Consider the following 12,591-nt stretch of genomic DNA (forward strand, 5'->3'; position numbering starts at 1 on the left):
GCTCTGGCGTGCTTTGCTGGATTCAGCTCTGCTGTGCTTTGTGAGGCAGGGCTGGGGCTGCCGGGGTGCAGGCGTGACGCAGCTGACCTTGGTGCAGCTCCAGCTCTGTGTGTGTACCTGCTTCGCAGCCTGCTGCGCCTACCAGGCCACCCAGATAAGAAATGAATCTGTGCTCATGACAGGTGTCGGCCTGGAAACTGAAACGCCGTGGCACGCTTCAGGGCTAAAACTGTCCTTAGAAGACTGCTCGGTGACAGAATGGGTGAAATTCATTTTGCAGACTCATCAAGGTAGAAATCCTCTCTCTTTCCACCTAACCCAGCACCCAGCAACCCCAGTTCTGCCTGCAGCAGAAATTCTTTGCTGACAGAGTTGCCTCCACAGTGATCGTGACTTCAGCCGTGGCCATACAAGGCTTTTAAGATGCATCGCAAGCATTCCAGAACGGGACTTTCCAAACTAGCAAATGCTTAGCCTAACTGTGCTCCTAAAGACGTAATGGGGCTTAAGTGGAAACAGATTTGGGCTAGGACTGAATGGTCTTGCAGATTCCGATCTCAGGATCTGAACCAGAGCAAGACACGGAGCCCAGCCCTCCTGCCTCCCAGACATTTTCAGTAACTGCTGCCTGCTCGCTGCCTGCTTCGACCTATTTTTCTTCTTTTCCTTCTGCAGCTGGCCAGCACCAGCCTCTGGAAGCAATTCTCCACCTGACAAGCCTTTTCTTGAGAAGTAATTTACCTGTTCAAATGTGTCTCTTGAGTGTGGTGACTTTGGGGGTTTTTTGTGTGGAACCCTTGCTCTGGTGTGTGGTTGAACTATTCACTTGGCTTTACAAGGCAAACTTGTGCCTGAGTCTCAAACTGACAAGTTTCTTGGGGTCCAGCCCCCAAACTCGGTTAAGTTTCCTGGGAAGATCACACAGAGGAGAGGCTGGGATGAAGCTGAGTGTGTGCTTAAGCATTTTACTGGGTTGAAACTTTCTTGAGATCCAGCTGAATGAAGGGTTAGTGCCCAGAGGTTTCCATGTGGCTCATTATTTAGATCTGAGTGTGGTGTAAAGAGGCTGGAAGCTGGAGAGAGGGTCTTGCCGTGGATGTGAGCCCTGGGACGAGGCTGCAGAGCTGGGGTGTGAGGCACAAGCCCTGCCCCAGGCTGCTCGAGGGGCTGCTTTCCAGAAAGCCCTGGCTGTGAAAGTCAAGGATGCCTCAGCAGGAGGTTTCCACCCTGCCTCTTCCTGCCTTATCATCCGCACAGGAAGGCTGAGAGTGAGCAGAACAAGCAGCCTGAACGCTGGCCTTCCTGGCTTTGTTGCTGCAAGGCGAGCGGGGCTGCCAGTACCGTCCAGATGCCGAGCTGAGCCCGCGGGGAGCTGCTGCCCTCCTTTTGGAAGCCTCGCAGTTCACGGCACGGGGAGAGACGAGGCCTCGCGGGCGGGCGGAGTGTTTGAGGATGAATGGCCATGTTCAGTGAAGGCATTGACCTGGTGATCCATGCTGGGAGCCCCAGATTTTGGTGCTCCAGATTTTGGTCCCCAGGGGGAGGGAGCTGCTGGGTTTGAGATGAGCCTGATGAGGGAAAGGAGCAAAACCGTTGGGACCCAGATCCCTGTTTGGGGGTGGGTGAGTGGTTTCTTGGATCATGTGCTGTTGTGGGCAGGTCTTCTCCTCTTTGCCACCATCACCACATATGAAGGAGTGACAGGACAAGAGGAAACTGCCCGAAGTTGCACCAGGGGAGGTTTCGATTGGATATTAAGAAATAATTCTTCACTGAAAGGGTTGTCAAGCGCTGGAACAGGCTGCCCAGGGAAGAGGCTGGAAGTATTTAAGGTGTGTAGATGTGGCACTTCGGGACATGGTTTAGCGGTGGACTTGGCAGTGTTAACAGTTGGACTCAATGATCTTAAAGGTCTTTTCCAACCTAAATGATTCGATGATTCTGTGACTCTGTCCCCCCATCCCAGTGACACCAGGGGAGGAAACAGATGTTTTCATAGCGCTGAGGTTGTAGAGCACTTGCTGGTTTTGTTCAGAGGCTTGAGGCCACGCCATGTGGTTACTTTCTGTCTGTATGAGTGAAAAGTTGGCCCCTGTCTCTGCTAACTTTAACTTTGCTTGGCAGCTTCCTCGAGGAAGTTACAGCTTCGGGGTTCCGCGGCCGAAGCACTGAGAGCTCTCAAGTTACGCCAAGGTCAAGCAGCAGATGGTGAATCTTGGAGAAATCGCTGTCTCGCCCATCCGGAGCTTCCACAAACTGCCCGTATGGCTTTGGAGCAGAACTGGACGTTCCTGCGCTGCTGCCGTAGCTTCCCCCACCCATGCCAGGAACCCTAATGGGCATGAGAAGCATCAGGGCAGTGAATGCTGGAGATGGCACCTGCCCTGATGAACCAGGACATGCCCCAAACTGCAGCACCCTCATTGTCTCCTCATAAACACATCTCTGACTGGGACGTGGCTGTGCAGTTGGAGCCGTGACCTGCAGGAGAGCCTGGGAAAAATGCTGCTACAGAAGCATCGAATTCGTGGGAAAGCTGCGCTCTTAGTCAATTTGTCAAAACACATGGTATGAGTCCCCTAATGAATGTCTAATGATCCTGGCCCAGGGTTTTGTGTGCATCTCTGGAAGGTGAAAGTGATGGGCACCAGAAGCCCTTTGCTCTGCTGAGTTGTCTGTATATTTTGTGTCCTATTAAATAACTCATTTTGACTGAACCTCTTGTCTATTAAATGGTTCCTGAGATCCCTTTTGTAATGCCGCTGAGGTATAATTGCATTCTCAGTCTTCTTTAGGAGCTTCTGTTTACCTTAAGAAACAAACACAACCCCACAGCCCTGTTTTTGCTTCCATGTTATGAACTGGAAATGTGTTGTGATTTCTTTTTAACAATAAAAATAACTCTAGCAGTAAGAAAACGGTGTTGTATTCGAAAAGAAACAAGAGGATTGTAATTGTGGAGCAGACCTGGGAACAGAGGAGGCCGGTTGGCATTCGTCTGGGCATGGGAGCTAGAGCAGAAAGTACTCGCTCTGCTTCCCTGGCTCTGGGGAAGGTGGAGACAAGCAGGGTGGGAGCTGTAAATCCCAGCCCCTGCCTCCTTCTAGGGTGCAGGCACCCAGAGAGAAATGCAGGCTCTGCCCCTTCAGGAGAAATTCCACACACACACCCCTCACCGCCCCGAGTTTCTATTTATTTTAGGTACAGGAACTGTGAAAAGCATCACAGGTGAAGAGTCAAAACAGACATTAGCAGACTGGATGCCTGGCTTCTGTGCACGTCCGCTACCGATGAGCAAGTCTTTCCCTTATCTCTTCCCATAATTAAGTAAGACTGAACCTCTAGCTCCCCGAGAGCTCTGCAGAGCTGCTGTGGATGGAAAGTACTTGAATTCACACTCATTTCTCTGGCTTAATTCCCTAAAGCAAGGTCACTCCGAGCCTGGGCGCCTGTCCATCCAAAAATCTCCCCGCAGTGCTGAGGGATTGATGGTACATGCGCGGTGGAGCTGCTCCAGGGCGCTCGCGTGAAAACAGCGGGGTCAGGCCAGTGGGGCAGTTTCCACGTCGAATCATTAGGGAGCGTTTCCTTCCTCACTCGGGAGCGGCAGGCAGTGTTTTGGAAGGGATGGGGACTGGCATGGTTTCCAATTCACCGCTTTCATCCTCGCAGCTAGGAAACCAACACATTTTGCTCCTCTCCTGCCTGTAGTGCCCTTCCAAGGTGGGGTTGCCACTGTTGCTGGAGGCAGGAGGCAGAGGGACCCCACAAAACATTTGGTTTATTTAGCCAGCCGGCTCTAACCTTATCGGGCAGCTCAGTTTCCTAACAGCGTGTTGTAAAAGGTTGTGCTCCTGGTAGTGGATTAAGTAGTGGATTAAGAGACTCCTACAACGTGTGATGTTGCATCAACCTTGCTGAAGTGAAATCCGCCTCCTGTGGGTTTCTTTTCACAGCCTCCTTGGTACGCATTTTTGCTTACTGGCAAATGCAGGCGCTGGAAGTTTGGACCAAGCCTGACACAAAGTCCTCGGGAACCATCCCTGCCCTCTGCCTAGTCCTGCTCCCCGTGCTTCCTCGCCCTTCCCTTTGCTTCACATGGCGGCTTGGAGGATCACAGTGCCACCCTTTGCAAAGGCTCATGCAGAGCTGACATCACCTAAGGCTGGCTGCCTCCCTTGTGATCAGCGTTGCGGTAAACAAAAGAGATTTTTAAACCAGAGCAGATAAAGAATTGGAGAGAAGCGGCGCAATGCTGGGCTTTGGGTTATTTTATTTTTTTTTCCAGTCGCATTTGGACCTTGTATCTCATGCTGTCTCAGCTCAGCCCCCTCTTCCTGCTTGGAATCCCACTGCTTTCCTGCAGGCACCGCAAATCATTCCTCAGAAATGAAGCAAAAGTAGGCTCTCTGGTCGAAATCCCCGGCTTGGGATTTCTGCTGGGCCAGCAGCAAAGAGGCCTCCAGGGCACCTGCTCTCAGTGCAGCGGGGAGTGAAATCACTCGACAGAGCAGGAGCCCTTGCTAGAGCACCGCAGCGCTGAGCCAAGCTCTGCCAGTGCTCGTCAGAGCCCTCAGCTCTCCCCAGCGAGCTCAGTTCCTGCCGTGGGCCCCGTGGAGGCATGGAGCGGGTCCGGAGCATCCTTTCTCAGCAGAGTAGGCGCTGTTGAGGGGGCTGCCTCCCGATGGGCATCCCTGCTGTTCTCTAGAGATTGTCAAGAACAATTCCCGGGCCGCGAATCCATCTTGGAGGCTGAGTCCTGCTGGGGAGACGGGCGTCCCACACACCCCAGGCTCAGGCACCCTACGTATCTCCTGTCCTGCACAGAGCTTCGGGTCCTGGGTGTAACACAGGCTCGCCTCTGCTGCCCTGTTTCCAGGCAGCGGTGAGGATTTTGCTCACAAAGTTTTGTGCTGGTGTAAAATGAGCGCGCTTGAGCAATGACCAGGGAACTGGTTCACGCAGAGCTCTAAACCCATCCTGAGCCACATGAGCCGCGAGAACTCTACTTAGTAGTTCCTACATCTCATTTATAACTGCTTAAGCTAAAGTGCACGTTAAAAATGTACCCGGTCTTTGTTTAAAAACACATATCCCCAGACTGCCTATTCTCCCTGGCTTTCTTTTTTTTCTTTTTATATACACACTGTAGCTAAAATTGGACTGGCTTCAATTTTTAGCCATTGGATTTTGCTGTGTCTTCTCTTTCGGAGCTTTCTGCCATGCCAGTGAGTGCACAGATCACACCCAAGATAATTTTAGCCCATAGGAGATGTGGGGGTATTAATTTACCTTCTGGAGGCCATGTAACTTGCTGGATGGGGGGTGGGGGTGGGAGAGAGAAGCAGCTCCCAGGGGCCTTCCTCTGACGTCTTCAGAAGATTCTGTTTTCCCATCTGGAAGGAAAAGCGTACCATGACTCTGGTTTAGGGCATCATGAACAAAAGTCCCCACACACTGAAAAACCAGTTTCCCAGGGCATTTTCTCATGGAAAAATCACTGAGCCGAAAAGGAAACAGCAGGGCCCTTGGTAGGAGGTGGGAAGACTCTCTGCGAGGCTGGTTCCTTTATCACTTGGCTTTTTGTGGCTCAGCTTGTATTGTTCCTGCGCTCACAGAGGCAAAATGGGAGAGTCTCAGTCATTCAAACCCTTGCTTCTTTCCTTGGCACGGGTGACTAATACTTCTGCAGATGGAGATTTATTGGGCAATTGCTAGGCTCCTGGCAAAATGGGAAGAGCCTTGTAATTTCTTCTTTTGGCCACAGCTTCAGTCTGTTCAAGGAGCAGGAATAACAAGAGAATACGGATGGAATAATGTCCCTTGCTGTTTTCCGTACCCAAAGTGCAAGTTGCTGTTATGTGGAGGACGTGATGATAATAGTTTACGGAGAAAGGGAGGTGATACCTCTGCATGATGCTGAAAATGGATGAGGCTGGAGCTAAGTAAAGTTTTTGCAACAAAGCTGCTTTTTCAGAGAAAAATGCAAGTGCTGTAGCATCGAAACACTTTGCAAACAAGTTTTGTTGAATGGGGGGGGGGGGTGTTCTTGTTTTTTTCGGTATCAAAACTCTGGAGAAACTTTTCATTTAGAAAGTACCAAAATATTTTGAGCGCTGTGAAATAAAAACTCCTTTTTGTTTCCAGCTTTTCCTTCCTTAGAAGGAGTTTAAGACAGATCAGAAAGAAAGGATTTTGCTCTTGTTTCATCTGTAACATGCTGACCAAAGTGGGGCTATCACAAGTGGTGCTGGTCCTAATGAGGGGCGAGAGTCCCCTTAGTTCCACCCAGTAAATTTGTCCCCCTCGTGAGCATGGCGGGACCTGGGCCCCCCAGCTGCCCCTGCTACTGCCCTCCTTGCTCGCTCTGTCCTACGCGGCTGCCGGCAGCCTGCCACCCTCGGCATAACCATGTTGAGTGGCAGCAGCCGTGGATGCCAGGACCCTGCAATCCCCCCGGATACACAAAGGGCCCAGCTGAGAAACCTGCAAGTGAGTTTCCAGATCTCTTGACACGTGGCCTCTAATCAGCGATTGACTTGGGAATTAACAAGCCAGATCAAATGAAATGAGCTCCTAAATCCCTGGGAATTATCTTAGCATCACAAGTAAGTCCTGTTGATGTGGAGCAATGTGGGATGGAGCAAAGCCCTGTAGTGGCAAGGGGGCCAGCCAAGCCTGGCTAGTGGTCTCCCTCGGGCACCCCGCCACAGGTGTCCTTGATGGCTCTTCTTCATGTTGCTAAAAGCCATCGTGGGGCAAGGAGCAGATCCCTCCGGCCAGACAGTGTGAGCCGTACCTGAGGGACGCAGTGAGGTTCCCCACATGTGGACCTGTGTCCCGCTGGGAGCGGGGGTGAGGACACAGCACCAAGGAGCGAACCTGGCTCATGTTCCAACTCTGTGTAGCCCGGGGGCTTCTTCACGCTGCTGAAACTCTCTGCAGAGACAGGGTTGCTGGAGCAATCCCAGAGGGGTAAGTCGGGGCATAAAAACCCTGTCAAGATGCATGTTTTTCAGGCTGTGTGCTGGCTGACAAGACCCAGGCAGATGTTGTGTTGGTTTCTCTCCTCCCCTCTCTGCTAATGTTCTGGCTGCAGCAAATGCTGCTACCTCGTTTGCCCCTGCACTGCAGGAAGAGCTAGCCCTGCACAAGGTGTGAAGCTGTGGGTGAACTCCAACCTTACCAGCTCTGTTTTACCATCTCACCTCCCCCCACAGACCTTCTCCGCCCTGGGATTGTTAGCCTGCAATCTCCCAAGCCAGGGCTCACCTTATATCCCACTCTGGTTCCTGACCTCCCCCTCCCGTGTTGTCTTTTCAGTCTTGGGCTAGGTTTGCAGAGCTGGCCAGTTCGTTAGCTCTCTGCAAATTTCATTAGCAGGCTGCTTTCCTCCCCCTTCCACATCATTAAATTAGAGATGTTAAATAAAACTGGACCTCTGGGAGGGAAGTCATGGCAGAAAGGGAAATCATATTGCAGTAGGAACACGCAGATAAGGCATTTCATTTAAAAAAAAAACCCCAAACCCAAACTTCTAAACCTGTCTATAACCAAAGTAAACTGCAGGGGAAATATAAGCTTGTTTCTGTTACACGGAGGCTGCTTTCTATCAGATCTGCAGTACTGCAGGAGATGCTAAATTTGCAAAGGCTTTAAAGCGCCAGCAAAAGGAGAGTCACTGAGAATGGCCACCAGGTAGGCATGCAGTAGGTGCACTGGTTTCGCAGTAGGTTTATACTGGTTAGACCTAGACTGGGACAGTGTCGAATGCACTGTGAAGTCAAGTCAGGTTGGTATAAAAGTGCCTCGTCTCAGGAGAATTTACCTTCACGTGGGAAATACTACAGCAGGCACAGACAGAGCTCCAGGCTGTGTCTCGGGAGATCCTGAGGTTACTCCCGGCACTGCCTGGGTTAACTCTCACCACTGTTGTCTTTGCTCAGCTTCAAACTTGCCCTTGACCCCAAGTTCCCAGTGGCCCAAATGTGTTTGCCTACCCGCCAGGTCATGTCTAGTCTAAGCCAACCTGCTCTCCAGCTGAGCTTGGTTCAGACTCTGCGAAGGTCCAGGGTCTCCTCCTGCAGGCCATGGGCCAGAGACGGGTTCCAGCTCCGGCTCCGGCTCCAGCTCCAGCTCCGATCCTGGTTCTGCCCTACTGGAAGCTCCTGCAGGATTTAAGATACTTCATCAGGACACAGCCGCAGCCTGACCTGCTTCAGAACTACATCCCTGTTGAGTGAGCAGCCTTTCTCTCTCCTGTCTTTCCCACCCTCTCCCTGCCCCATACAGAACATTTTAAGTTGTTGGGAACGGGGCAGAGCCTTGAGTGAGTCATTCTGCGGGAGATGATGCTCAGCTCCTGCTGCCAACCTGAGCCACCAGTCCCTGAAAGTCTTGGAGAGAAGATAGGAGAGCTGAGTCACGGCCCTTAAAGGAAACTTAGGCAGTCCCCTGGACTGGTCCTTTCCAGAGGGGTGAATCCTCCTACCAGGCAGACCCCTTTCCCAGACCAGAGTGCTGTAATTATCGTCAGAGTCAAGAAAAAACACATGTCCTAATTAAACTCAATTCATCTTCTAAGCAGCAGTTTCACACTTGATATCCAGAGGCAAAATTATGAGGGGGGTGTGTGTGTGTGTGTGTGTGTGTGTGTGTGTTTTAAATACGTAAATAAACTGAGAGTGTTTGTTGTCCTGCTTTTGCAGCAAGAAGGTATTTTGGTAACTGTTTATTTTGAATCAACACATCATAGGGCAGCCGAACTGCATCATCAGGGCTGCAGAGAGCAAATAGGATGTTCGAGCTCAGTCAGCAGGAGGACATCGACGTAACTTTAGAAAGAGGTTCTCTTTTCATTTTGCCAATGTTTTCAAGGTCCTTTCCCTCCCTCTTTTAAAAACAATGATATTTCTGTGCTCCGAGTAACAAAACTCAAAGCCGTGATATTAGCAATTCCCTTCAAGTCCATTGTTCCCTGCTCCCTTAGAGAAAAGATAAGTCAGTTGCGAGCAAAACATGTGGTACAGGAACTCAGCCTCTGGCTTGCATCCCCCTGGCGAGGGATGGTGCACCGACCCAAGGCTCCACTTCTCCCCTGCCTCCCCTGCTTGCAGCCCTTTATGCCGGCAGGTGCACGGAGGAGCATTCCTGCAGCCGCAGCCACCGCCCACGCTTCTGTGGAGACCCTCCCGCATCCCCTTGCCACTGCAAGAGTCTCCTTGTGCCCAGACTGGAAGCCCTTTGCGTCGGCAGAGTAGCACAGAGAGCCTTTGTGGAAGCAGCTTTTCAGACTACAGCTTTACAAAGCCAAAGGTGGAGCCTTTGGGGCAGTTTGGTGGAGCACAGCGGAGTCCTGGAGCACGACAGGGGCTGTTGGAAATACTCTGCTGCAACCTCCCGGCGTACAGCACCAAGCACCAGGACCAAAGTCATTGGGCAACGCTGCAGCACCCGAATAACACCCAGCACCTCGCGGCAGGAAACCCAGATCCTGACACAAACTCTTCAGAGGTACCGCCAGAAGGTACTGAAGCAGCCGTCGCCGAAGTTTTGTATCATTATCATCTAAACGTTTCTGGTTCTGTCTTTCCTGCTCACAGCCAGGTGGTTGCTCCCAGCTCCGGGCCACAAGATGCTTTTTCCTGTGGTGTTATTTATTAGGTACTTTTGATATATCCTGCAACCACAATAAAAGAATGTACCGCTACTGAAAATACAAACTGGGAAAACAAATCATCCCAGAATACAGTCTACACAAAGGTTGTTAAACTATGGACTGAGTTAATTAGCAGCTAATAAAAGACTAAATTCTTCCATTAGCTATTCCGGTATGTGAGATGCGCTGATTTCATTGGGGGCCATTTGCATCTGTGGGCACGAGGCCATATTTACTGTGGTAACCATGAATGCAAATCACACAACCGGGGCTTGCCGCAGCTGGGATGGGGACAAGGATGGGGACAGGGTGGCAGAACCGCACAGCCGTACAGCTTCACATGCCACGCTGGTGCAACTGTGGCTCAGGAAGGCCACAACCACCCCCATCCCTCCCAGCCACCTTCCCCAGCCCAGGAAATCCAGCCCATGTCCGGGGGTCAGTCCCACCGCCGGGAGCGTGACTGCCTGTTTCAAGTACGGAAATTGGAGCTGGACTCCCTCCTATCTCCCTTCCTTCCATAGAAATTGTTGATGTTTCCAGATCTGAATCACTGGTCACATCCTTTATAAATGTGAGTCACTGTCGTACTACTGCCTGTGGGCTTGTTCAACCAGCTACACCCCTTGTATTCTCCAAAACAGCCCAAATATTTCAGCAGGAGTTAAATTCCTCTTCCCTGGAATGTGTGTGCAGGTGCTTTATCTGGTGCGGCTACCAGGTGGCTTCCCCGGCACCAAGAGGTGACCAGGGGTGTTTATTTGCACAGCACGAGCCCAGCTCTGCTAGATGAGTGGTGCAAAGGGCCAGCAGTGCCCGTGGAAATCCAGGCCATCACCCAGAGGGCTCCCAAGTGGCCCAAGACCCTCCTGGGCCACCCCCAGTGCTGCTTGGCCGCTGCATTTCCTTGTCTTTGTGGTTCATGTGAGAAAGGGGTGGCCCCTTCCAGCAAGGAGCTCTGTACGCTCCCCCCGGACCAGAACAGGCTTCGAAGTGCCACACAGATTTATGATGTCGAATGGTTTTTGTATTTTTTTTTTCCAAAGCTGCTTTTACACTGCCCAGATAAACTGATTACCTGCTGATGGGGAAGCGGGAAGAGCTGTTTATTGGGAACCACCAAAAAAAAGTTTTTCAGGATCAGAAGAAACCAACCTCCCGCCCGATGGCCGCTCAGGCAGCTGTTCCTCCGACGGCGGCGTCTCCTCTGCATGCTGCCAGCACCCAGACCACGCTCCGCCACCCAGATGCCGCTGGATGAAAACAAAGTTTTACGTCGTCAGATGACGCTGCGGCTACACACTGTGGCGTGACGATGGCAGTCGGCTGCTTTAGTAAAGGCAGCTTATGTGGCAGGCAAAACCTGTCCATGGCAAACTTTCGGATGCAGTATATTGGTTTAAAAATTTGTGTGTGACAACGGGGAATATTACACAAGTGACTTGGCATACGGCTGCGGGAAGCGTATAGACGCTTAAATGGGATTTCAGCAAGGCATCTTCATCCACTTTTAAAACCCCCACGAGGCACCTAACGGTAAGTCTTTTGGCACAGAAATCCCTTGATAAAACCCCAAACGCCAGCCCAAGACAAACTGTACTCGGAGTATCAGAGTTCGACTGGTGAAAACGGTGTGTAACCGTAACAGGGCCGTCCTGACAGTGCCGCAAGGAGACCATTTGGGAAGAGAGTGGGCCCTGAGCAGCGCGAGTCTTGATTCAAAGGGCATGACAAAGCTCTCCCGCTGCTACCAGCATCGTGCCATCTGGCATTGGCCTGCAGCCACCTCTGGGGTGCTCCATAGGACCTGGCCACTGAAAACAGGACGTGAAGAATAACAACTCCGGTTGGGAGGCAAAATGTTATTAAATCAATTGGCACAGTCCGGCATGCAGTAAGGAGACCCTGCAAACTGCACCGGGGGTTTTAGACTGGCAACTTTTGCTGGGGGGAGCATGACTCATCTTTGTCCCTCCACCATCCCACCTCACCTGCTTCTCCAACTCTGCCCACGTGCCGCAACCCAGCCACGTGGGGCAGGTGTTGCTGCTGGGCCTCCGCAGCCCTCGTGGACACATGCCATCGCTGTGGCTCTTCCCTACTCCGCTGGGGTGCCCCCCCCCCCAAACCCAGAGCCTCTCAAGCAGAACAGACTAGCACCTGACACTGCTGAATTTAACAAAGAGAATAAAGGAAGCAATACTAAAGCATTTAGCCACTTCTTAACTTTACACGGTAATTGTAAAAAAAAAAATCCCAAACCACCTGATTATACTCATGGTCTAAAAGGGGAAACTGAGGCACAATAATGGCAACTCCCATTTCTGAGCCCCACAGGGCTGCACAGGCACCAAAGGAAAAAGCAACCCCTCTTCTGCACATCGTAGAGGGGGGATTTGGCTTGGACTGTAACTTGTTGCAGTGTCCAGGCTTTCGGTACAGCCCACAGCTCAAACACGGATGGGAAAGCACTACAGAAGTGCCAGCACTCGGAAAAAGGATGCAAACCCGCCAGCCCCTTCCTCACAAAAGCTCTGAAAATAAGTCTCTAAGCCAAGCACTCAACCACTGCTTCTCCTTCCAGCATATAATGCTTTAAAAGATGTTAGTACAAGTACATCATCAGTATTCTCTATGCATTAATTCCGAAGTGCTTGGATTAAAATACAGTCTACAATTGGTAGGGTGGGTGGGTGCCAGACTAAGGATTGGATGGAAGATTTTCACTGTAAAGCAAGCAACTGATCAATTGATCAATGACTGATCAATCCCTTTTAACTATCTATCTGGTTCTGAACAGAATGATTTCCTCCTTTCTCTGTTTTTTTCTCTTTTTTCCATGTCTCTTTAATCTATAAACGCAGTTGATGGCCTCGGTCCTGTGCTCAGATAGTTCTGGACTCACAGGGGACACAGGATGGAGACCAAATAAG

General features: G+C 51.2%; 1 protein-coding gene and 1 long non-coding RNA gene across 2 annotated transcripts in view; both read left to right on the top strand.

The window, feature by feature from the left end:
- VPS45 (vacuolar protein sorting 45 homolog) overlaps positions 1–2,717 on the top strand; it is a 28,085-nt gene extending 25,368 nt beyond the window's left edge. Inside the window, exon 15 of the mRNA XM_037371178.1 lies at positions 2,125–2,717. Within this exon, the coding sequence (XP_037227075.1) occupies positions 2,125–2,212 (88 nt within the window). The 3' untranslated portion in view covers positions 2,213–2,717. The remainder of the gene's footprint in view (positions 1–2,124) is intronic.
- A 2,690-nt stretch (positions 2,718–5,407) lies between these two features.
- Positions 5,408–9,821, top strand: LOC119140120. Its single transcript, XR_005101563.1, has 2 exons — positions 5,408–6,975; positions 8,008–9,821. It is a non-coding gene; the product is annotated as an uncharacterized LOC119140120 (long non-coding RNA).
- The last annotated feature ends 2,770 nt before the right edge of the window (positions 9,822–12,591 follow it).

This window comes from Falco rusticolus, chromosome 19 (assembly GCF_015220075.1).
Source record: "Falco rusticolus isolate bFalRus1 chromosome 19, bFalRus1.pri, whole genome shotgun sequence".
Taxonomy (NCBI): Eukaryota; Metazoa; Chordata; class Aves; order Falconiformes; family Falconidae; genus Falco; species Falco rusticolus.